This window comes from Oncorhynchus mykiss, chromosome 7 (genome assembly GCF_057628025.1).
Source record: "Oncorhynchus mykiss isolate SJ-2025 chromosome 7, ASM5762802v1, whole genome shotgun sequence".
In the NCBI taxonomy this organism is placed as follows: domain Eukaryota; kingdom Metazoa; phylum Chordata; class Actinopteri; order Salmoniformes; family Salmonidae; genus Oncorhynchus; species Oncorhynchus mykiss.
In genome coordinates, this window is record NC_143028.1 from 82,098,403 (window position 1) to 82,123,294 (window position 24,892).

Here is a 24,892-nt window from a genome sequence, read left to right on the forward strand (position 1 = left end):
TATCAGGGTGGTATATACACACAGCATCCTGTCCACAGTATATCTGGGTGGTATATACACACAGCATCCTGTCTACAGTGTATCAGGGTGGTATATACACACAGCATCCTGTCTACAGTGTATCTGGGTGGTATATAAACACAGCATCCTGTCCACAGTGTATCAGGGTGGGATACGGTGCATTCAAAGAGTATTCATACCCCTAGACTTATTCCACTTCTTGTTACAGACAGAATTTAAAATGGATTACCCATCTACACATAGTATCCCATAATGAGAAAGCGATAACATGTTGTTTTTTACAGAAATATCTAATTTACATAAGTAGTCACACCCCTTTGCTATGACACTCCAAACTGAGCTCAGGAATATCTCATTTACATAAGTAGTCACACCCCTTTGCTATGACACTCCAAACTGAGCTCAGGAATATCTCATTTACATAAGTAGTCACACCCCTTTGCTATGACACTCCAAACTGAGCTCAGGTGCGTCCAATTTACTTTGATCATCCTTGAGATGTCACTACAACTTGATTGGAGTCCACCTGTAGCCAATTCACTTGTTTGGACAGGATTTAGAAAGAAACACACCTGTCTATATAAATTTCCCCACAGTTGACAGTGCGTATCAGAGCAGAAACGATTCCATTAAATTCAAGGAACTGTCCGTGGAGCTCTAAGATGAAATAGTGACGAGGAAGTGTATTAAAAAAAATACGCAACTACCCAGACTCTGCCTAGAGTTGGCCGTCCAATCAGAACTGAGGTACCGAGCAAGAAGGACCTTGGTCAGGGAGGTGACCAACAACCCAATGACCACGAACAAAACTAGGCTTCGTTGGCTGAGATGGAAGAACCTGCCAGAAGGACAACAGTCACTACAGAACGTCACCAATCTGGGGCTTTATGGGAAAGTGGCCAGACGGAAGCCACTCCTGAGAAGAAAAGATGGCAGCACGACTCTGGAGTTCATTTGCAAAAAAAAGGCATGTGAAAGATTCAGAGCATCAGGCAAATGATTCTGTGGTCTGATGAGGTAAAAATATAACTATTTGGTCTGAACGCAAAGCACTATATGTCTGGAGAAAACCAGGCACAGCTCATCACTCATCTAACACCATCCCTACCGTGAAGCATGGTGGTGGTAGCATCATGCTGTGGGGATGCTTTTCAGCAGCATGGACTGGGACACTGGTAAGGATAGAGGGAACAATGAATGTCGCTAACACTCACTGAGAACCTACTTCAGAGAGCAAATCGACTTAGACTGAGGGCAAGGATTTACATTCCAACAGGACAATGACTCCAAGCATACAAGCCAAAGCAACGCTGGAATGGCTTCAGAACAAGAATGTGAAAGTCCTTGAGTGGCCCAGTCAAAGCTCAGACTTGAATCCCATTGAACATCTGTGGAAAGACTTGAAGATTGCTGTTCACCTCCACTCCCCATCTGACTTAACAGAGCTTGAGAAAAATCGGCAAGGAAGAAAATCCCCAAATCCATTTGTGCAAAGCTGATGCAGACATACCCGAGACGACTCAAAGCTGATACAGACATACCCAAGACGACTCAAAGCTGATACAGACATACCCAAGACGACTCAAAGCTGATACAGACATACCCAAGACGACTCAGAGCTGGTACAGACATACCGGAGACGACTCAAAGCTGTAATCGCCGCCAAAGGTGATTGGCTGAGCCAATGGGATATTTGCCAATGATTTCCCACCAATAAATATCTGGGCTTTTGCATTTACATTCTCGTGAGCTAGTTAAAAAGCTAAGATTTTAAAAAAGTGGGCTTGTTTTTTAGAAATAGATCTTGCCTCTCCCTAAAACAGCAGGAAGCAGATTGATTAGTCAACTTTCTTGCCAGTTCTTGACTATGGTGACTCTATTTACCAGAATGCAGCAGCCAGGTGACTATTTACCAGAATGCAGCAGCCAGGTGACTCTATTAACCAGAATGCAGCAGCCAGGTGACTCTATTAACCAGAATGCCGCAGCCAGGTGACTCTATTAATCAGAATGCAGCAGCCAGGTGACTCTATTAACCAGAATGCCGCAGCCAGGTGACTCTATTTACCAGAATGCAGCAGCCACTACTCTTAAACCTTTGGATGCCGTCTAACATAACGCCGTTCGTTTGATCACAGGTGACAGTTTTAATACTCATGTATCAAAAAGGTTGGACGGTCCTCATTAAAAGTACCGTAGATCGGGGCCTCCCGGGTGGCGCAGAGGTCTAAGGCACTGCATTGCAGCGCCAGCTGTGCCACCAGAGACTTTGGGTTAGAGCCCAGGCTCTGTCGCAGCCGGCCGCGACCGGGAGGCCCATGGGGCGGCGCACAATTGGCCTAGCGTCGTCCGTGGTAGGTTGGGTTTGGCCGGCAGGGATATCCTTGTCTCATCGCGCACTAGCGACTACTGTGGCGGGCCGGGCGCAGTGCAAGCTGACCAGGTCGCTAGGTGTACAGTGTTTCCTCCGACACATTGGTGCAGCTGGCTTCCGGGTTGGATGCGCGCTGTGTAAAGAAGCAGTGCGGCTTCGTTGGGTTGTGTATCGGAGGACGCATGGCTCTCGATCTTCGCCTCTCCCGAGTCCGTACGGGCGTTGTAGTGATGAGGCAGTAACTACTGCCACGAAATTGGGTAGAAAAGGGGGTAAAAAATGTAGATGTAAAAGTAACTGTAGATCAATTCAATATAAAAAATTTTTTGCAAAGCTCTAGTACACAAGCTTCCAGACTTACTTACCTAACTTCGTTGTTAAAATATGTAAATACGAGTTACCAAACCCATTCACATGGTTGGATAACTCTTTAAAAAATGTTCCTCCGACTGAATTAGGTAAATCCTCTTTTAGTTTAAATGAGTTTGAACAATTAGCAGAACTCATTACAATTAGATGTTGTGGTGTCGCTCGGGGCAGTTTAAGGTGTTGATTGAGGACCTGGTAGCTGTGGACTGTTGGGTGTTTTGTATTGATTACCATTTTGTTTTACATTATATTGGTTGTTGTAATATGGGCACCTTTGGAAATGAGACCTCAGTGGGGTTTTTCCCTGAATAAATAAAATAATCATAAAAATACTATTTATGTAAATTAGATTTCTGTATTTCGTTTTAAACAAATTAGCAAAACTTTCTAAAAGCATGTTTTTTAATGTCATTACGGGGTAATTTGTGTAAATGGGTGAGATTTTTTTTTTTTTTTTAAATGTCTTCCATTTTGAATTCAGGTTGTAACACAACAAAACGTGGAATAGGTCAAGGTGTATGAGTAGTTTCTGAAGTCACAGTACAGTGTATCTGTTGGTTCAGTACGATTGGGCCTTTATACTGTTTCAGGCTCTTATATACATCTTGATGTGTCTTATACATAACAAATCATGTTTTTAAATCTCTCCAAAAGCTCCAATCCAACCAGGTGTCAGCAATCAGTGCCTGTATTGGCATGGCATCTAGGAACCTCTCTCTGCGAGTCCAGTCAGCAGTTTACATGAGATGTCGCCAACAGGGTTTTCTCTGAGTAATGATTTTTAAAAAAGCCCTCTGCCCCAGACAGAGAAAAATATACAGACTACTTAGGCTACATTCCATACGGTACCCTATTCCGTATGGAGTGCACTACTTTTCACCAGGACCCATAGGACTACACAAGGAATGGAGTACCATTTGGGACGCAACCACAGACTTGTGTGAGAATCATTATCTCCAGTAGTTTTCCACGTCCCGTGTGCCAGCACCGATCCTCTGTCAGACCAGACAATATTATTCAGGCGTTATAGGCTATGAAGACCAGCAGCATGTTGGTTCTGCTGTAAAGAGAGAACAAGTCCCCCACTAATCAATCCAGAGATTTAGGAGAGAAAACATCCTTCCTCATGCCTCCAGTCAAAGACAGAAGACTCAAGACAGACATTTGAGATTATGCAGCAAAAAGAACCACAACAAATGTTACCATAGAACCAGGAAAATGTTGTGTTCAGCAGTTCAGCACCCCACTACTGACTGGGTTGAATTTGCATTGCTTTAATCCTCCTGCAGTCCATTCAGCACTAGCGACTAGAATTTTGTAAAATTAGTGTGGGAGAGGTGGGAAATTATTGTTAATGATCAATAATGACAAATCTCCTGGCATTGACAACTTAGATGAAAAGCTACAGAGGATGGTAGCTGACTCTATAGCCAGTCATATCTTTAAGCTGAGTCTAGAGGAAAGTCTTTGTCCTCAGGCCTGGAGGGAAGCCAAAGTCATTCCACTACCCAAGAGTGGTAAAGCAACCTTTACTGGTTCTAACAGCAGACCAATCAGCTTGCTACCAGCTCTTAGCAAACTGTTGGAAAAAATTGTGTTCGACCAAATACAATGCTATTTCTCTGTAAACAAATTAACAACAGACTTTCAGCATGCTTTTAGAGAAGGGCACTCAACATGTACTGCACTGACACAAATGACTGGTTGAAAGAAATTGATAATAATAAGATTCTAGGAGCTGATACCGACATACCCAAGACGACTCAAAGCCGATACAGACTTACCCAAGATGACTCAAAGCTGTAATCGCCGCCAAAGGTGATTGGCTCAGCCAATGGGATATTTACCAATGTTTTCAGTGCAGCCTTTGGTATTATTGACCATAACCTGTTGTTGAAAAAGTACTTACGTGCTATGGCTTTCCAACCTCAGATTGCCATATCGTGGATTCAGAGTGATCTATCTAATAGAACACAGAGGGTTGTCTTTACTGGAAGCTTCTTTACTGGAAGCTTCTTTACTGGAAGCTTCTTTACTGGAAGCTTCTCTAATGTTAAATATGTAAAGTGTGGTGTACCGCAGGGCAGCTCTCTAGGCCCTCTACTCTTTTATATTTCTACTAATGACCTGCCACTGGCATTAAACAAAGCCTGTGTGTCCATGTATGCTGATGATTCAACCATATACACATCAGCAACCACAGCTAATGAAGTCACTGAAACCCTTAACGAAGAGTAGCAGTCTGTTTTGGAATGGGTGGCCAGTAATAAACTGGTCCTGAACATCTCTAAAACTAAGAGCGATGTATTTGGTACAAGTTCTAGACCTCAGCTGAATCTGGTAATGAATGGTGTGGCTGTTGAACTAGTTGAGGAGACTAAAATTGTTTGCATAGTCAATTTACACACAGCTCTGACACACACACTTATCCCACCAGACATGCCACCAGGGGTCTTTTCGTAGTCCCCAAATCAAGAATAAATTCAAGAAAATGTACACTATTATATAGATACCTTATTGTTCCTACCATCTCAAATTGCTCAAATATACTGGTTTCAAAAAACAGATCATCAGAACATCACCTCTCCCCTGTTGGAACTAGATAGTTTGTGTGTATCCATTGATATGTGGACTATGTGTGCCTTTAAATAAAAATCTATGTAGTTCTGTCCTTGAGCTGTCTATTGATGCTCTGTATTACAGTGCCTTGCGAAAGTATTCGGCCCCCTTGAACTTTGCGACCTTTTTGAACTTTTTGGCAACAATGCACGCCCAATTTTTCAGTTTTTGATTTGTTAAAAAAGTTTGAAAATATCCAATAAATGTCGTTCCACTTCATGATTGTGTCCCACTTGTTGTTGATTCTTCACAAAAAAATACAGTTTTATATCTTTATGTTTGAAGCCTGAAATGTGGCAAAAGGTCGCAAAGTTCAAGGGGGCCGAATACTTTCGCACGGCACTGTATGTCATTCTGTGTTCTGTGTGGAACCCCAGGAAGAGTAGCTGCTGCATTTGCAACTGCTAATGGGGATCCTAATGAAACACCCAACCGTTCCATTCTGTGTTCTTAGAATCTTTTGACCAGTGAATAGAACGTCATTAGTGCTTCTAAGAGTTATTTTGAGGAAAATGACGAAATGAATGAAACAGCTAATGGGGATCCTAATGAAACACCACAAAATAACAATACCAAATGACTGACCTTTTATCCTCCGGCAATCCATCCACAACTAGAAAGACTGACACTCAAATCCACTTTCATGTGTTTTACTAAGTGGAGCAGGAGACTGCTCTGAGCTTCAGTAAAGTACCCCATTAAAATAAATCAAAATCATGTAAACACTAATACCGCACAGCATGACAGAGTCCTGGCTACAGCATGACAGAGACCTAGCTACAGCATGACAGAGTCCTGGCTACAGCATGACAGAGACCTAGCTACAGCATGACAGAGTCCTGGCTACAGCATGACAGAGACCTAGCTACAGCATGACAGAGTCCTGGCTACAGCATGACAGAGTCCTGGCTACAGCATGACAGAGTCCTGGCTACAGCATGACAGAGTCCTGGCTACAGCATGACAGAGTCCTGGCTACAGCATGACAGAGTCCTGGCTACAGCATGACAGAGTCCTGGCTACAGCATGACAGAGTCCTGGCTACAGCATGACAGAGTCCTGGCTACAGCATGACAGAGACCTAGCTATAGCATGACAGAGACCTAGCTACAGCATGACAGAGTCTTAGCTACAGCATGACAGAGACCTGGCTACAGCATGACAGAGACCTGGCTACAGCATGACAGAGACCTGGCTACAGCATGACAGAGACCTGGCTACAGCATGACAGAGACCTGGCTACAGCATGACAGAGACCTGGCTACAGCATGACAGAGTCCTGGCTACAGCATGACAGAGTCCTAGCTACAGCATGACAGAGACCTAGCTACAGCATGACAGAGACCTAGCTACAGCATGACAGAGACCTAGCTACAGCATGACAGAGACCTGGCTACAGCACGACAGAGTCCTAGCTACAGCACGACAGAGACCTAGCTACAGCACGACAGAGACCTAGCTACAGCACGACAGAGACCTAGCTACAGCACGACAGAGACCTAGCTACAGCACGACAGAGACCTAGCTACAGCACGACAGAGACCTAGCTACAGCACGACAGAGACCTAGCTACAGCACGACAGAGACCTAGCTACAGCACGACAGAGACCTAGCTACAGCACGACAGAGACCTAGCTACAGCACGACAGAGACCTAGCTACAGCACGACAGAGACCTAGCTACAGCACGACAGAGACCTAGCTACAGCACGACAGAGACCTAGCTACAGCACGACAGAGACCTAGCTACAGCACGACAGAAACCTAGCTACAGCACGACAGAGACCTAGCTACAGCACGACAGAGACCTAGCTACAGCACGACAGAAACCTAGCTACAGCACGACAGAAACCTAGCTACAACACCACTTGTGGGTGTGGATGCAAACTGCAATAATTTCTGTCTGGATAGAAATCACATGGACTGTTGTCTCGACTGAACCATATGACAGGGAAACATTATTATAGTTGGTTTTGTATAGATCCTTTCCATTATATACGACAACAACAACAACCTCAGATGAACTAAATGTTGGCTCAATAAAATGGGAACGTGTTGAACCTTGAAAGCATGGTGACTTATGGGAGTAAAAGAACAGAGAAAATGAGAAATGTACCCCCCCCCCCCCCCGCTAAATTAAAAAATTTGTGCATTGTTCATTTACTAAAATGGTGACCATCGTACCCTTTGGTTGTCTCGGCCATTGTTGTAGAAACAGAAAAACACATTTGATGCCATTTCTGTTAGGAAGAATTATAACTGTTGATATCTGCAGGTTGATATACATTCACTCAAGGGCTTCAATAACACAGACCATCTGTCTATAAATGTAATACACATTGAGGAGAATCCATTCAGCAATAAAAAATAAAAAAAACGGCTACTTTTCCACTAGTGGGAAAATAAATCTAGAGAGATGATGCCAAGGCTCTGGTCAAGCCAAAGACAAAAGACCAGTCCCTAATGCCGTTCTAATCTCTACATAGTGTCAAAAGTAGTGCACTTTCATCCTGTTCCCTATATAGTAAATGACTCCAGAGCTGGTCAAAAGTAGTGCACTTTGTAGGGAATAGAATGCCATTAGGGAACACGGGATTGGTCTTTAGATCTTCCAACAGCCTGTAGCTGTCTATAACCAGAGTAAGGTACTACAAAACAGGAGCAATGAGTTGACCACCTAACTTACCTAAATATTCCGAATTAACTTTATTTTTTTGTATTTTTTAGCAGTCTTAAACAAACGTGGGTTCAGTCCTAAGATGAGCTAAACAAACACAACACGTTACTGAGTTTCACGTTTACAAATGACTTGCACCGGTAAGTAGTTAGACCTACAGTGTGTCTTTATACCCTGACAGTAAAGATATTGATCGCTATTGATCGAGTGCGAGTGTTAGAACAGTAATTGTTGAAATACATGTTTCAACATTAAGGCCTTACCCAGACACAAAATTACCGAAGTCCTTAAACTCAGTGCTGTCCATGACGATGTTGAGGTCAGTGATCGTCCTCACCAGGGTAGTGTCCTCCTATGAGAAGGTCAAAGACGTCAGTTAGCTTTAAAAACGGGATCAATTACAACCAATCATAATACGATACACTGAACTGATACTTATTCAACAAAAGCCTACTTTGGTCTAAAAGCATCTATAACCAGCAGTATTAGACAGTTCTCCATTGGTTTGGTCTAAAAGCATCTATAACCAGCAGTATTAGACAGTTCTCCATTGGTTTGGTCTAAAAGCATCTATAACCAGCAGTATTAGACAGTTCTCCATTGGTTTGGTCTAAAAGCATCTATAACCAGCAGTATTAGACAGTTCTCCATTGGTTTGGTCTAAAAGCATCTATAACCAGCAGCATTAGACAGTTCTCCATTGGTTTGGTCTAAAAGCATCTATAACCAGCAGCATTAGACAGTTCTCCATTGGTTTGGTCTAAAAGCATCTATAACCGGCAGTATTAGACAGTTCTCCATTGGTTTGGTCTAAAAGCATCTATAACCAGCAGTATTAGACAGTTCTCCATTGGTTTGGTCTAAAAGCATCTATAACCAGCAGTATTAGACAGTTCTCCATTGGTTTGGTCTAAAAGCATCTATAACCAGCAGTATTAGACAGTTCTCCATTGGTTTGGTCTAAAAGCATCTATAACCGGCAGTATTAGACAGTTCTCCATTGGTTTGGTCTAAAAGCATCTATAACCAGCAGTATTAGACAGTTCTCCATTGGTTTGGTCTAAAAGCATCTATAACCAGCAGTATTAGACAGTTCTCCATTGGTTTGGTCTAAAAGCATCTATAACCGGCAGTATTAGACAGTTCTCCATTGGTTTGGTCTAAAAGCATCTATAACCAGCAGTATTAGACAGTTCTCTATTGGTTTGGTCTAAAAGCATCTATAACCAGCAGTATTAGACAGTTCTCCATTGGTTTGGTCTAAAAGCATCTATAACCAGCAGTATTAGACAGTTCTCCATTGGTTTGGTCTAAAAGCATCTATAACCGGCAGTATTAGACAGTTCTACATTGGTTTGGTCTAAAAGCATCTATAACCGGCAGTATTAGACAGTTCTCCATTGGTTTGGTCTAAAAGCATCTATAACCAGCAGTATTAGACAGTTCTCCATTGGTTTGGTCTAAAAGCATCTATAACCAGCAGTATTAGACAGTTCTCCATTGGTTTGGTCTAAAAGCATCTATAACCAGCAGTATTAGACCGTTCTCCATTGGTTTGGTCTAAAAGCATCTATAACCAGCAGTATTAGACCGTTCTCCATTGGTTTGGTCTAAAAGCATCTATAACCAGCAGTATTAGACAGTTCTCCATTGGTTTGGTCTAAAAGCATCTATAACCAGCAGTATTATACAGTTCTCCATTGGTTTGGTCTAAAAGCATCTATAACCAGCAGTATTAGACAGTTCTCCATTGGTTTGATCTAAAAGCATCTATAACCAGCAGTATTAGACAGTTCTCCATTGGTTTGGTCTAAAAGCATCTATAACCGGCAGTATTAGACAGTTCTCCATTGGTTTGGTCTAAAAGCATCTATAACCAGCAGTATTAGACAGTTCTCCATTGGTTTGGTCTAAAAGCATCTATAACCAGCAGTATTAGACAGTTCTCCATTGGTTTGGTCTAAAAGCATCTATAACCAGCAGTATTAGACAGTTCTCCATTGGTTTGGTCTAAAAGCATCTATAACCGGCAGTATTAGACAGTTCTCCATTGGTTTGGTCTAAAAGCATCTATAACCAGCAGTATTAGACAGTTCTCCATTGGTTTGGTCTAAAAGCATCTATAACCAGCAGTATTAGACAGTTCTCCATTGGTTTGGTCTAAAAGCATCTATAACCAGCAGTATTAGACCGTTCTCCATTGGTTTGGTCTAAAAGCATCTATAACCAGCAGTATTAGACCGTTCTCCATTGGTTTGGTCTAAAAGCATCTATAACCAGCAGTATTAGACAGTTCTCCATTGGTTTGGTCTAAAAGCATCTATAACCAGCAGTATTATACAGTTCTCCATTGGTTTGGTCTAAAAGCATCTATAACCAGCAGTATTAGACAGTTCTCCATTGGTTTGATCTAAAAGCATCTATAACCAGCAGTATTAGACAGTTCTCCATTGGTTTGGTCTAAAAGCATCTATAACCGGCAGTATTAGACAGTTCTCCATTGGTTTGGTCTAAAAGCATCTATAACCGGCAGTATTAGACAGTTCTCCATTGGTTTGGTCTAAAAGCATCTATAACCGGCAGTATTAGACAGTTCTCCATTGGTTTGGTCTAAAAGCATCTCTAACCGGCAGTATTAGACAGTTCTCCATTGGTTTGGTCTAAAAGCATCTATAACCGGCAGTATTAGACAGTTCTCCATTGGTTTGGTCTAAAAGCATCTATAACCGGCAGTATTAGACAGTTCTCCATTGGTTTGGTCTAAAAGCATCTATAACCGGCAGTATTAGACAGTTCTCCATTGGTTTGGTCTAAAAGCATCTATAACCAGCAGTATTAGACAGTTCTCCATTGGTTTGGTCTAAAAGCATCTATAACCAGTAGTATTAGACAGTTCTCCATTGGTTTGGTCTAAAAGCATCTATAACCAGCAGTATTAGACAGTTCTCCATTGGTTTGGTCTAAAAGCATCTATAACCAGCAGTATTAGACAGTTCTCCATTGGTTTGATCTAAAAGCATCTATAACCAGCAGTATTAGACAGTTCTCCATTGGTTTGGTCTAAAAGCATCTATAATCAGCAGTATTAGACAGTTCTCCATTGGTTTGGTCTAAAAGCATCTATAACCGGCAGTATTAGACAGTTCTCCATTGGTTTGGTCTAAAAGCATCTATAACCGGCAGTATTAGACAGTTCTCCATTGGTTTGGTCTAAAAGCATCTATAACCGGCAGTATTAGACAGTTCTCCATTGGTTTGGTCTAAAAGCATCTATAACCAGCAGTATTAGACAGTTCTCCATTGGTTTGGTCTAAAAGCATCTATAACCAGCAGTATTAGACAGTTCTCCATTGGTTTGGTCTAAAAGCATCTATAACCAGCAGTATTAGACAGTTCTCCATTGGTTTGGTCTAAAAGCATCTATAACCAGCAGTATTAGACAGTTCTCCATTGGTTTGGTCTAAAAGCATCTATAACCAGCAGTATTAGACAGTTCTCCATTGGTTTGGTCTAAAAGCATCTATAACCAGCAGTATTAGACAGTTCTCCATTGGTTTGGTCTAAAAGCATCTATAACCAGCAGTATTAGACAGTTCTCCATTGGTTTGATCTAAAAGCATCTATAACCAGCAGTATTAGACAGTTCTCCATTGGTTTGGTCTAAAAGCATCTATAACCAGCAGTATTAGACAGTTCTCCATTGGTTTGGTCTAAAAGCATCTATAACCAGCAGTATTAGACAGTTCTCCATTGGTTTGGTCTAAAAGCATCTATAACCGGCAGTATTAGACAGTTCTCCATTGGTTTGGTCTAAAAGCATCTATAACCGGCAGTATTAGACAGTTCTCCATTGGTTTGGTCTAAAAGCATCTATAACCGGCAGTATTAGACAGTTCTCCATTGGTTTGGTCTAAAAGCATCTATAACCAGCAGTATTAGACAGTTCTCCATTGGTTTGGTCTAAAAGCATCTATAACCGGCAGTATTAGACAGTTCTCCATTGGTTTGGTCTAAAAGCATCTATAACCAGCAGTATTAGACAGTTCTCTATTGGTTTGGTCTAAAAGCATCTATAACCAGCAGTATTAGACAGTTCTCCATTGGTTTGGTCTAAAAGCATCTATAACCAGCAGTATTAGACAGTTCTCCATTGGTTTGGTCTAAAAGCATCTATAACCGGCAGTATTAGACAGTTCTACATTGGTTTGGTCTAAAAGCATCTATAACCGGCAGTATTAGACAGTTCTCCATTGGTTTGGTCTAAAAGCATCTATAACCGGCAGTATTAGACAGTTCTCCATTGGTTTGGTCTAAAAGCATCTATAACCAGCAGTATTAGACAGTTCTCCATTGGTTTGGTCTAAAAGCATCTATAACCAGCAGTATTAGACCGTTCTCCATTGGTTTGGTCTAAAAGCATCTATAACCAGCAGTATTAGACCGTTCTCCATTGGTTTGGTCTAAAAGCATCTATAACCAGCAGTATTAGACAGTTCTCCATTGGTTTGGTCTAAAAGCATCTATAACCAGCAGTATTATACAGTTCTCCATTGGTTTGGTCTAAAAGCATCTATAACCAGCAGTATTAGACAGTTCTCCATTGGTTTGATCTAAAAGCATCTATAACCAGCAGTATTAGACAGTTCTCCATTGGTTTGGTCTAAAAGCATCTATAACCGGCAGTATTAGACAGTTCTCCATTGGTTTGGTCTAAAAGCATCTATAACCAGCAGTATTAGACAGTTCTCCATTGGTTTGGTCTAAAAGCATCTATAACCAGCAGTATTAGACAGTTCTCCATTGGTTTGGTCTAAAAGCATCTATAACCAGCAGTATTAGACAGTTCTCCATTGGTTTGGTCTAAAAGCATCTATAACCGGCAGTATTAGACAGTTCTCCATTGGTTTGGTCTAAAAGCATCTATAACCAGCAGTATTAGACAGTTCTCCATTGGTTTGGTCTAAAAGCATCTATAACCAGCAGTATTAGACAGTTCTCCATTGGTTTGGTCTAAAAGCATCTATAACCAGCAGTATTAGACAGTTCTCCATTGGTTTGGTCTAAAAGCATCTATAACCAGCAGTATTAGACCGTTCTCCATTGGTTTGGTCTAAAAGCATCTATAACCAGCAGTATTAGACCGTTCTCCATTGGTTTGGTCTAAAAGCATCTATAACCAGCAGTATTAGACAGTTCTCCATTGGTTTGGTCTAAAAGCATCTATAACCAGCAGTATTATACAGTTCTCCATTGGTTTGGTCTAAAAGCATCTATAACCAGCAGTATTAGACAGTTCTCCATTGGTTTGATCTAAAAGCATCTATAACCAGCAGTATTAGACAGTTCTCCATTGGTTTGGTCTAAAAGCATCTATAACCGGCAGTATTAGACAGTTCTCCATTGGTTTGGTCTAAAAGCATCTATAACCGGCAGTATTAGACAGTTCTCCATTGGTTTGGTCTAAAAGCATCTATAACCGGCAGTATTAGACAGTTCTCCATTGGTTTGGTCTAAAAGCATCTCTAACCGGCAGTATTAGACAGTTCTCCATTGGTTTGGTCTAAAAGCATCTATAACCGGCAGTATTAGACAGTTCTCCATTGGTTTGGTCTAAAAGCATCTATAACCGGCAGTATTAGACAGTTCTCCATTGGTTTGGTCTAAAAGCATCTATAACCGGCAGTATTAGACAGTTCTCCATTGGTTTGGTCTAAAAGCATCTATAACCAGCAGTATTAGACAGTTCTCCATTGGTTTGGTCTAAAAGCATCTATAACCAGTAGTATTAGACAGTTCTCCATTGGTTTGGTCTAAAAGCATCTATAACCAGCAGTATTAGACAGTTCTCCATTGGTTTGGTCTAAAAGCATCTATAACCAGCAGTATTAGACAGTTCTCCATTGGTTTGATCTAAAAGCATCTATAACCAGCAGTATTAGACAGTTCTCCATTGGTTTGGTCTAAAAGCATCTATAATCGGCAGTATTAGACAGTTCTCCATTGGTTTGGTCTAAAAGCATCTATAACCGGCAGTATTAGACAGTTCTCCATTGGTTTGGTCTAAAAGCATCTATAACCGGCAGTATTAGACAGTTCTCCATTGGTTTGGTCTAAAAGCATCTATAACCGGCAGTATTAGACAGTTCTCCATTGGTTTGGTCTAAAAGCATCTATAACCAGCAGTATTAGACAGTTCTCCATTGGTTTGGTCTAAAAGCATCTATAACCAGCAGTATTAGACAGTTCTCCATTGGTTTGGTCTAAAAGCATCTATAACCAGCAGTATTAGACAGTTCTCCATTGGTTTGGTCTAAAAGCATCTATAACCAGCAGTATTAGACAGTTCTCCATTGGTTTGGTCTAAAAGCATCTATAACCAGCAGTATTAGACAGTTCTCCATTGGTTTGGTCTAAAAGCATCTATAACCAGCAGTATTAGACAGTTCTCCATTGGTTTGGTCTAAAAGCATCTATAACCAGCAGTATTAGACAGTTCTCCATTGGTTTGATCTAAAAGCATCTATAACCAGCAGTATTAGACAGTTCTCCATTGGTTTGGTCTAAAAGCATCTATAACCAGCAGTATTAGACAGTTCTCCATTGGTTTGGTCTAAAAGCATCTATAACCAGCAGTATTAGACAGTTCTCCATTGGTTTGGTCTAAAAGCATCTATAACCGGCAGTATTAGACAGTTCTCCATTGGTTTGGTCTAAAAGCATCTATAACCGGCAGTATTAGACAGTTCTCCATTGGTTTGGTCTAAAAGCATCTATAACCGGCAGTATTAGACAGTTCTCCATTGGTTTGGTCTAAAAGCATCTATAACCGGCAGTATTAGACAGTTCTCCATTGGTTTGGTCTAAAAGCATCTATAACCAGCAGTATTAGACAGTTCTACATTGGTTTGATCTAAAAGCATCTATAACCAGCAGTGTTAGACAGTTCTCCATTGGTTTGGTCTAAAAGCATCTATAACCAGCAGTATTAGACAGTTCTCCATTGGTTTGGTCTAAAAGCATCTATAACCGGCAGTATTAGACAGTTCTCCATTGGTTTGGTCTAAAAGCATCTATAACCGGCAGTATTAGACAGTTCTCCATTGGTTTGGTCTAAAAGCATCTATAACCGCCAGTATTAGACAGTTCTCCATTGGTTTGGTCTAAAAGCATCTATAACCAGCAGTATTAGACAGTTCTCCATTGGTTTGATCTAAAAGCATCTCTAACCAGCAGTATTAGACAGTTCTCCATTGGTTTGGTCTAAAAGCATCTATAACCAGCAGTGTTAGACAGTTCTCCATTGGTTTGGTCTAAAAGCATCTATAACCAGCAGTATTAGACAGTTCTCCATTGGTTTGGTCTAAAAGCATCTATAACCAGCAGTATTAGACCGTTCTCCATTGGTTTGGTCTAAAAGCATCTATAACCAGCAGTGTTAGACAGTTCTCCATTGGTTTGGTCTAAAAGCATCTATAACCAGCAGTATTAGACAGTTCTCCATTGGTTTGGTCTAAAAGCATCTATAACGGCAGTATTAGACAGTTCTCCATTGGTTTGGTCTAAAAGCATCTATAACCGGCAGTATTAGACAGTTCTCCATTGGTTTGGTCTAAAAGCATCTATAACCGGCAGTATTAGACAGTTCTCCATTGGTTTGGTCTAAAAGCATCTATAACCAGCAGTATTAGACAGTTCTACATTGGTTTGATCTAAAAGCATCTATAACCAGCAGTGTTAGACAGTTCTCCATTGGTTTGGTCTAAAAGCATCTATAACCAGCAGTATTAGACAGTTCTCCATTGGTTTGGTCTAAAAGCATCTATAACCGGCAGTATTAGACAGTTCTCCATTGGTTTGGTCTAAAAGCATCTATAACCGGCAGTATTAGACAGTTCTCCATTGGTTTGGTCTAAAAGCATCTATAACCGGCAGTATTAGACAGTTCTCCATTGGTTTGGTCTAAAAGCATCTATAACCAGCAGTATTAGACAGTTCTCCATTGGTTTGGTCTAAAAGCATCTATAACCAGCAGTATTAGACAGTTCTCCATTGGTTTGGTCTAAAAGCATCTATAACCAGCAGTATTAGACAGTTCTCCATTGGTTTGATCTAAAAGCATCTATAACCAGCAGTATTAGACAGTTCTCCATTGGTTTGGTCTAAAAGCATCTATAACCAGCAGTATTAGACAGTTCTCCATTGGTTTGGTCTAAAAGCATCTATAACCGCCAGTATTAGACAGTTCTCCATTGGTTTGGTCTAAAAGCATCTATAACCAGCAGTATTAGACAGTTCTCCATTGGTTTGATCTAAAAGCATCTCTAACCAGCAGTATTAGACAGTTCTCCATTGGTTTGGTCTAAAAGCATCTATAACCAGCAGTGTTAGACAGTTCTCCATTGGTTTGGTCTAAAAGCATCTATAACCAGCAGTGTTAGACAGTTCTCCATTGGTTTGGTCTAAAAGCATCTATAACCGGCAGTATTAGACAGTTCTCCATTGGTTTGGTCTAAAAGCATCTATAACCAGCAGTATTAGACAGTTCTACATTGGTTTGATCTAAAAGCATCTATAACCAGCAGTGTTAGACAGTTCTCCATTGGTTTGGTCTAAAAGCATCTATAACCAGCAGTATTAGACAGTTCTCCATTGGTTTGGTCTAAAAGCATCTATAACCGGCAGTATTAGACAGTTCTCCATTGGTTTGGTCTAAAAGCATCTATAACCGGCAGTATTAGACAGTTCTCCATTGGTTTGGTCTAAAAGCATCTATAACCGGCAGTATTAGACAGTTCTCCATTGGTTTGGTCTAAAAGCATCTATAACCAGCAGTATTAGACAGTTCTCCATTGGTTTGGTCTAAAAGCATCTATAACCAGCAGTATTAGACAGTTCTCCATTGGTTTGGTCTAAAAGCATCTATAACCAGCAGTATTAGACAGTTCTCCATTGGTTTGATCTAAAAGCATCTATAACCAGCAGTATTAGACAGTTCTCCATTGGTTTGGTCTAAAAGCATCTATAACCAGCAGTATTAGACAGTTCTCCATTGGTTTGGTCTAAAAGCATCTATAACCGCCAGTATTAGACAGTTCTCCATTGGTTTGGTCTAAAAGCATCTATAACCAGCAGTATTAGACAGTTCTCCATTGGTTTGATCTAAAAGCATCTCTAACCAGCAGTATTAGACAGTTCTCCATTGGTTTGGTCTAAAAGCATCTATAACCAGCAGTGTTAGACAGTTCTCCATTGGTTTGGTCTAAAAGCATCTATAACCAGCAGTATTAGACAGTTCTCCATTGGTTTGGTCTAAAAGCATCTATAACCAGCAGTATTAGACAGTTCTCCATTGGTTTGGTCTAAAAGCATCTATAACCAGCAGTATTAGACAGTTCTCCATTGGTTTGGTCTAAAAGCATCTATAACCAGCAGTATTAGACGGTTCTCCATTGGTTTGGTCTAAAAGCATCTATAACCAGCAGTATTAGACAGTTCTCCATTGGTTTGGTCTAAAAGCATCTATAACCAGCAGTATTAGACAGTTCTACATTGGTTTGATCTAAAAGCATCTATAACCAGCAGTGTTAGACAGTTCTCCATTGGTTTGGTCTAAAAGCATCTATAACCAGCAGTATTAGACAGTTCTCCATTGGTTTGGTCTAAAAGCATCTATAACCGGCAGTATTAGACAGTTCTCCATTGGTTTGGTCTAAAAGCATCTATAACCGGCAGTATTAGACAGTTCTCCATTGGTTTGGTCTAAAAGCATCTATAACCGGCAGTATTAGACAGTTCTCCATTGGTTTGGTCTAAAAGCATCTATAACCAGCAGTATTAGACAGTTCTCCATTGGTTTGGTCTAAAAGCATCTATAACCAGCAGTATTAGACAGTTCTCCATTGGTTTGGTCTAAAAGCATCTATAACCAGCAGTATTAGACAGTTCTCCATTGGTTTGATCTAAAAGCATCTATAACCAGCAGTATTAGACAGTTCTCCATTGGTTTGGTCTAAAAGCATCTATAACCAGCAGTATTAGACAGTTCTCCATTGGTTTGGTCTAAAAGCATCTATAACCGCCAGTATTAGACAGTTCTCCATTGGTTTGGTCTAAAAGCATCTATAACCAGCAGTATTAGACAGTTCTCCATTGGTTTGATCTAAAAGCATCTCTAACCAGCAGTATTAGACAGTTCTCCATTGGTTTGGTCTAAAAGCATCTATAACCAGCAGTGTTAGACAGTTCTCCATTGGTTTGGTCTAAAAGCATCTATAACCAGCAGTATTAGACAGTTCTCCATTGGTTTGGTCTAAAAGCATCTATAACCAGCAGTATTAGACAGTTCTCCATTGGTTTGGTCTAAAAGCATCTATAACCAGCAGTATTAGACAGTTCTCCATTGGTTTGGTCTAAAAGCATCTATAACCAGCAGTATTAGACGGTTCTCCATTGGTTTGGTCTAAAAGCATCTATAACCAGCAGTATTAGACAGTTCTCCATTGGTTTGGTCTAAAAGCATCTCTAACCAGCAGTATTAGACAGTTCTCCATTGGTTTGGTCTAAAAGCATCTATAACCAGCAGTATTAGACAGTTCTCCATTGGTTTGGTCTAAAAGCATCTATAACCAGCAGTATTAGACAGTTCTCCATTGGTTTGGTCTAAAAGCATCTATAACCAGCAGTATTAGACAGTTCTCCATTGGTTTGGTCTAAAAGCATCTATAACCAGCAGTATTAGACAGTTCTCCATTGGTTTGATCTAAAAGCATCTATAACCAGCAGTATTAGACAGTTCTCCATTGGTTTGGTCTAAAAGCATCTATAACCAGCAGTATTAGACAGTTCTCCATTGGTTTGGTCTAAAAGCATCTATAACCAGCAGTATTAGACAGTTCTCCATTGGTTTGGTCTAAAAGCATCTATAACCAGCAGTATTAGACAGTTCTACATTGGAAATCTAAACTTTATACTAATTGTTTTCCATTAAACAAAGGTTCTAGAATCCCTAAACTGAGGGGTGATATGTCTGTTTCCTGTGTTGACTACATGCCCTTGCTTCAGTCTGCCATAGAATCCCTAAACTGAGGGGTGATATGTCTGTTTCCTGTGTTGACTACATGCCCTTGCTTCAGTCTGCCATAGAATCCCTAAACTGAGGGGTGATATGTCTGTTTCCTGTGTTGACTACATGCCCTTGCTTCAGTCTGCCATAGAATCCCTAAACTGAGGGGTGATATGTCTGTTTCCTGTGTTGACTACATGCCCTTGCTTCAGTCTGCCATAGAATCCCTAAACTGAGGGGTGATATGTCTGTTTCCTGTGTTGACTACATGCCCTTGCTTCAGTCTGCCATAGAATCCCTAAACTGAGGGGTGATATGTCTGTTTCCTGTGTTGACTACATGCCCTTGCTTCAGTCTGCCATAGAATCCCTAAACTGAGGGGTGATATGTCTGTTTCCTGTGTTGACTACATGCCCTTGCTTCAGTCTGCCATAGAATCCCTAAACTGAGGGGTGATATGTCTGTTTCCTGTGTTGACTACATGCCCTTGCTTCAGTCTGCCATAGAATCCCTAAACTGAGGGGTGATATGTCTGTTTCCTGTGTTGACTACATGCCCTTGCTTCAGTCTGCCATAGAATCCCTAAACTGAGGGGTGATATGTCTGTTTCCTGTGTTGACTACATGCCCTTGCTTCAGTCTGCCATAGAATCCCTAAACTGAGGGGTGATATGTCTGTTTCCTGTGTTGACTACATGCCCTTGCTTCAGTCTGCCATAGAATCCCTAAACTGAGGGGTGATATGTCTGTTTCCTGTGTTGACTACATGCCCTTGCTTCAGTCTGCCATAGAATCCCTAAACTGAGGGGTGATATGTCTGTTTCCTGTGTTGACTACATGCCCTTGCTTCAGTCTGTCATAAATATAGATCTACACTGCCCCCTTGTGTTGAAGACAGCAGACAACAGGTTCATCCATTCAACCCTTGAAGATACAGTATATAGGCCTACATACTACAGGCAATTTCTGGACAATATTTCTGTCAATTAAAAATGGCCAAACCAGCAAATATCCACACTTTCAAGCTCAAAGACGATGGCCAGAGCTATGCCATGACGTTGCACAATGATTTAAGTCAATAGATCATCGTTTTAGTCAAAGTATGATATATTTGGGATTGACGTGACAAAATCGAACGGCCCGCTTTGTGAAGATCAGTGTGAATGCAGTGTCTTTTCCTATGATATGATGTACAAATTGTTATCAACCTACATTTCGTTTCAGGGCTGGCTGGGTATTTGAACGTTACCATCCACCAGCATGGCATTATTTATTCATCAGTACAGCTTGCAAAGCTCTACCTCTTGGTGACTGAGATGAGCGAAACAGCCTTGTGTCTACTTGGCCTCCTGAGCCTGGGAGCTAATTCCAATACAGGGTAACTTTACCAAAAAGGCTCAACAGTCTGAGGACCAGAGCACTCTGGAGCAGGTTTTCATCAAGGATCTCGCTGTACTTTGCTCCGTTCATCTTTCCCCTTGATCCTGACTAGTCTCCCAGTCCTTGTCACTGAAAAACATCCCCACAGCATGATGCTGCCACCACCATGGTTCATCGTAGGGATGGCACCAAGTATCCTCCAGATGTGATGCTTGGCATTCAAGACAAAGAGTTCAATCTTGGTTTCATCAAACCAGAGCATCTTGTTTCTCATGGTCTGAGAGTCCTTTAGGTGCCTTTTGGCAAACTTCAAGCAGGCTGTCATGTGTCTTTTACTGAGGATTGGCTTCCGTCTGGCCACTCTACCATAAAGACCTGATTGGTGGAGTGCTGCAGAGATGGTTGTCCTTCTGGAAGGTTCTCCCATCTCCACAGAGAAACTCTCGAGCCTGATTGCTCAGTTTGGCCGGGCGGCCAGCTCTAGGAGGAGTCTTGGTGGTTCCAAACTTCTTCCATTTAATAATGATGGAGGCCACTGTGTTCTTGGGGACCTTCAATGCTTTAGATATGTTTTGGTACCCTTCCCCAGATCTGTGCCTTACCACAATCCTGTCTCGGAGCTCTACAGACAATTCCTTTGACCTCGTGGCTTGGTTTCTGCTCTGACATGCACTGTCAACTGTGGGACCTTATAAAAGACAGGTGTGTGCCTTTCCAAATCATGTCCAATCAATTGAATTTACCACAGGTGGACTCCAAGTTGTAGAAACATCTCAAGGATGATCAATGGAAACAGGATGTACCTGAGCTCAATTTTTGAGTCTGAATACTTATGTAAATAAGGTATGTTTTTTTAATTATTTGTTTTATTTGCTAAAATGTCTAAAAACCTGTTTTCGCTTTGTCATTATGGGGTATTGTGATGTCATTATGGGGTATTGTGATGTCATTATGGGGTATTGTGATGTCATTATGGGGTATTGTGATGTCATTATGGGGTAGTGTGTGTAGATTGATGAGGAATCTATTTTAGAATAAGGCTGTAACGTAACAAAATGTGGAAAAAGTCAAGGGGTCTGAATAGTTTCTGAAGGCATTTTATAAAATGATATAATTGTGTGCTACGATAGCATTTTGCAAACCCCCCAAGATAAATGGCTTTGACCACAGAAGTTTTGCTTCACTACACCCTCCACTGCTTTGATTGGTGTAACGTTAGCTAGAAACCACAAGGGTCTGTCTAGATAATGAAAAGGCAGCTCGCAAAAGAATAGTCAAGGAACTTAGTTGTATGTTATTTGTGGCGTGCATGATCACGAGCAAAGTCATTGTAGTCTGTCATTTCCCTTCCCCTTGTGAGAACCATGACCACGGGCTGACTTGGCTCAGCTGTACCGCAGCCAAGACCTGCCAGCGGCCTACCTACCAAAGGTTGCACCGTGTCTGCCAGCAGCCTACCTACCAAAAGGTTGCACCGTGTCTGCCAGCAGCCTACCTACCAAAAGGTTGCACCGTGTCTGCCAGCAGCCTACCTACCAAAAGGTTGCACCGTGTCTGCCAGCAGCCTACCTACCAAAAGGTTGCACCGTGTCTGCCAGCAACCTACCTACCAAAAGGTTGCACCGTGTCTGCCAGCAGCCTACCTACCAAAAGGTTGCACCGTGTCTGCCAGCAGCCTACCTACCAAAAGGTTGCACCGCGTCCATTTCAATGTAGAAAAATGCATATTAGTCATCTTTCAATCGTTATCCATATTACCAGAGCTTTCATCTTATTCTTTCGAACTATTTCTATGGCGGATTCACGCCCCCCCCCCCCCCCGTGCACAAAACGAGGTCCACAAAGCCCTGACCTGAACCCATCGTCAGTTAAACTGCAGTTCCGAAGCAGAACTGTAGGAGCAGTCGAAGCTGTTATTTTAGACTGGAACCCTGGCCCTAAATGGGGGGGGGGGTCCTTTAAGGGGACCTCTTCTGGCTGAATAGCACCCCCCAGAGGCAATAGTTCAGAATAGCCTTCTCAGACATTCTTCTCACCTGAACATCAGTGAGCTCAAACTCCACTTGGAAGTCTAAGAAGGAGCAGTGGCCCGTCAGCCTGTGTTGTTGCACCATCTTCTTGTTGCCTTAGAAGAGGGCAGAGGAAAAACATCAGATTATACCAAACTTTAGCTCTTAATCTATTCATCTTTCTTCAATTCCTCACATCCTCTCTCCTCACCTCCTTGGCTCCTTCTCAAAACAGATTGGAGAAAGTCAGAGCTTTGGACCTTCTCCTCCAATACAGTTGAGACGGCAAGGAGATGAGGAATCGTGGAAAGATTAATTGAGATAGAGCCCTTATCTTTGTGTAGACCAGGGGGAAGACAACCCTGTTCCTGGAATGCTGCTAATACTGCAGGGTTTTGTTCCAACTAGGCACCACGTCTGACCAACTGAGCTAACTGATCAGTTCAGCGATCAACTAAATTTAAACACACCTGGTTTTCCATGTTGGTTAAATCAAAAACATGAAGTGGATACGGCACTCCAGGATCAGGGATGACCTACCCTTGGTCTCTGTCCAGTCGGTCTCCTACTGCACTGTTTCCCAGCTCCGGTCTTCTCTAACCCTAGTCGTAGACCTAGTCCTACCCCTAGTCATAGACCTAACCCTAGTCGTAGACCTAGTCCTACCCCTAGTCATAGACCTAGTCCTACCCATAGTCATAGACCTAACCCTAACCGTAGACCTAGTCCTACCCATAGTCCTACCCCTAGTCCTATCCCTAGTCCTACCCATAGTCCTAGTCCTACCCATAGTCCTAGACCTAGTCCTACCCCTAGACCTAACCCTAATCCTACCCATAGTCCTACCCATAGTCCTACCCATAGTCATAGACCTAACCCTAGTCCTAGACCTAGCCCTACCCCTAGTCCTAGACCTAACCCTACCCATAGTCCTACCCATAGTCATAAACCTAACCCTAACCCTAGTCGTAGACCTAGTCCTACCCCTAGTCCTACCCATAGTCCTACCCATAGTCCTACCCATAGTCCTAGTCCTAGTCCTAGTCCTAACCCTAGTCCTAACCCTAGTCCTATCCCTACCCATAGTCCTACCCCTAGTCCTACCCCTAGACCTAGTCCTAACCCTAGTCCTACCCCTAGTCCTAACCTTATTCCTACCCCTAGTCCTAACCCTAGTCCTAACCATAGTCATAGCCAAAGGAGTAGTTCTAAAGAATGACAGTTACCTTTCTCCACAGTCTTCACACTGCAGTTGACAAGAACGATTCCGTTTATCTTGGTCTGTCTGATGAGATCTTCCTCCATCTCCATTATCTCAGTCTTCAGGTGAGCTGTGATGTGTCTCTGACTTTTCCCCATCTCCTTCTCCTGATGTCCTGTCATGATCAACCTGTGTGTTGGGGAAACAACATCAACACCACCATAGATGAATTAACTGGTCCTGTGTGGCTCAGTTGGTAGAGCAACGCCAGCATTGTGGGTTCAATTCCCACGGGGGGGGGGGGGGGGGTTACGGAGTTACAGTTCATATGAGGAAATCAGTCAATTTAAATAGATTCATTAGACCCTAATCTGTGGATTTCACATGACTGGGAATATAGATATGCATCTGTTGGTCACCAGAAAACAGAAAAAGGTGGAGGCGTGGATCAGAAAACCAGTCAGTATCTGGTGTGACCACCATTTGCCTCATGCAGCACAACACATCTCCTTCACATAGAGTTGTTCAGGCTTTTTTATTGTGGCCTGTGGAATGTTGTCCCACTCATCTTCAATGGCTGTGGCAAAGTTACTGGATATTGGCGGGAACTGGAACATGCTGTCATACACGTCGATCCAGAGCATCCCAAACATGCTCAATGGGTGAAATGTCTGGTGAGTATACAGGCAATGGAAGAACTGGGACATTTTCAGCTTCCAAATTGTATCTCTGTGCATTCAAGTTGCCATTGATAAAATGCAATTGTGTTCGTTGTCCGTAGCTTATGACATACATGTGGTCTGCAGGTTGTGAGGCCGGTTGGACGTACTGACAAATTCTCTGAGGCGGCTTATGGTAGAAAAATTTACATTAAAATCTCTGGCAACAGCTCTAGTGGACATTTCTGCAGTCCGCATGCTAATTGCACGCTCCCTCTACTCTTGAGACATCTGTGGTATTGTGTTGTGTGACAAAACTGCACATTTTAGAGTGGCATTTTAATTGTCCCCGGTACAAGGTGCACCTGTGTAATGACCATGGTTTTTAATTTTATTACACACATGTAATGATCATGCTGTTTAAATCCGCTTCTTGAAACATGGAACCAACATGTGGCGTTTTTGTATTTTTGTTCAGTTTAGTAAATCGGTATAGTACATACACATTGGTGGCACCTCCGCA

The 24,892-nt window shown here is 41.8% G+C and overlaps 1 protein-coding gene across 2 annotated transcripts in view; it reads right to left on the minus strand.

Moving 5' to 3' along the window:
* Positions 1–24,892, minus strand: part of cenpp (centromere protein P) — a 189,893-nt gene that overhangs the window by 158,063 nt on the left and 6,938 nt on the right. For both annotated transcript variants that reach the window (XM_021610800.3, XM_021610799.3), the window contains exons 3-5: positions 23,736–23,899; positions 22,537–22,625; positions 8,323–8,411 (exon numbers count right to left, since the gene is read on the minus strand). In XM_021610800.3, the coding sequence (XP_021466475.3) occupies positions 8,323–8,411; positions 22,537–22,625; positions 23,736–23,899 (342 nt within the window). The remainder of the gene's footprint in view (positions 1–8,322; positions 8,412–22,536; positions 22,626–23,735; positions 23,900–24,892) is intronic.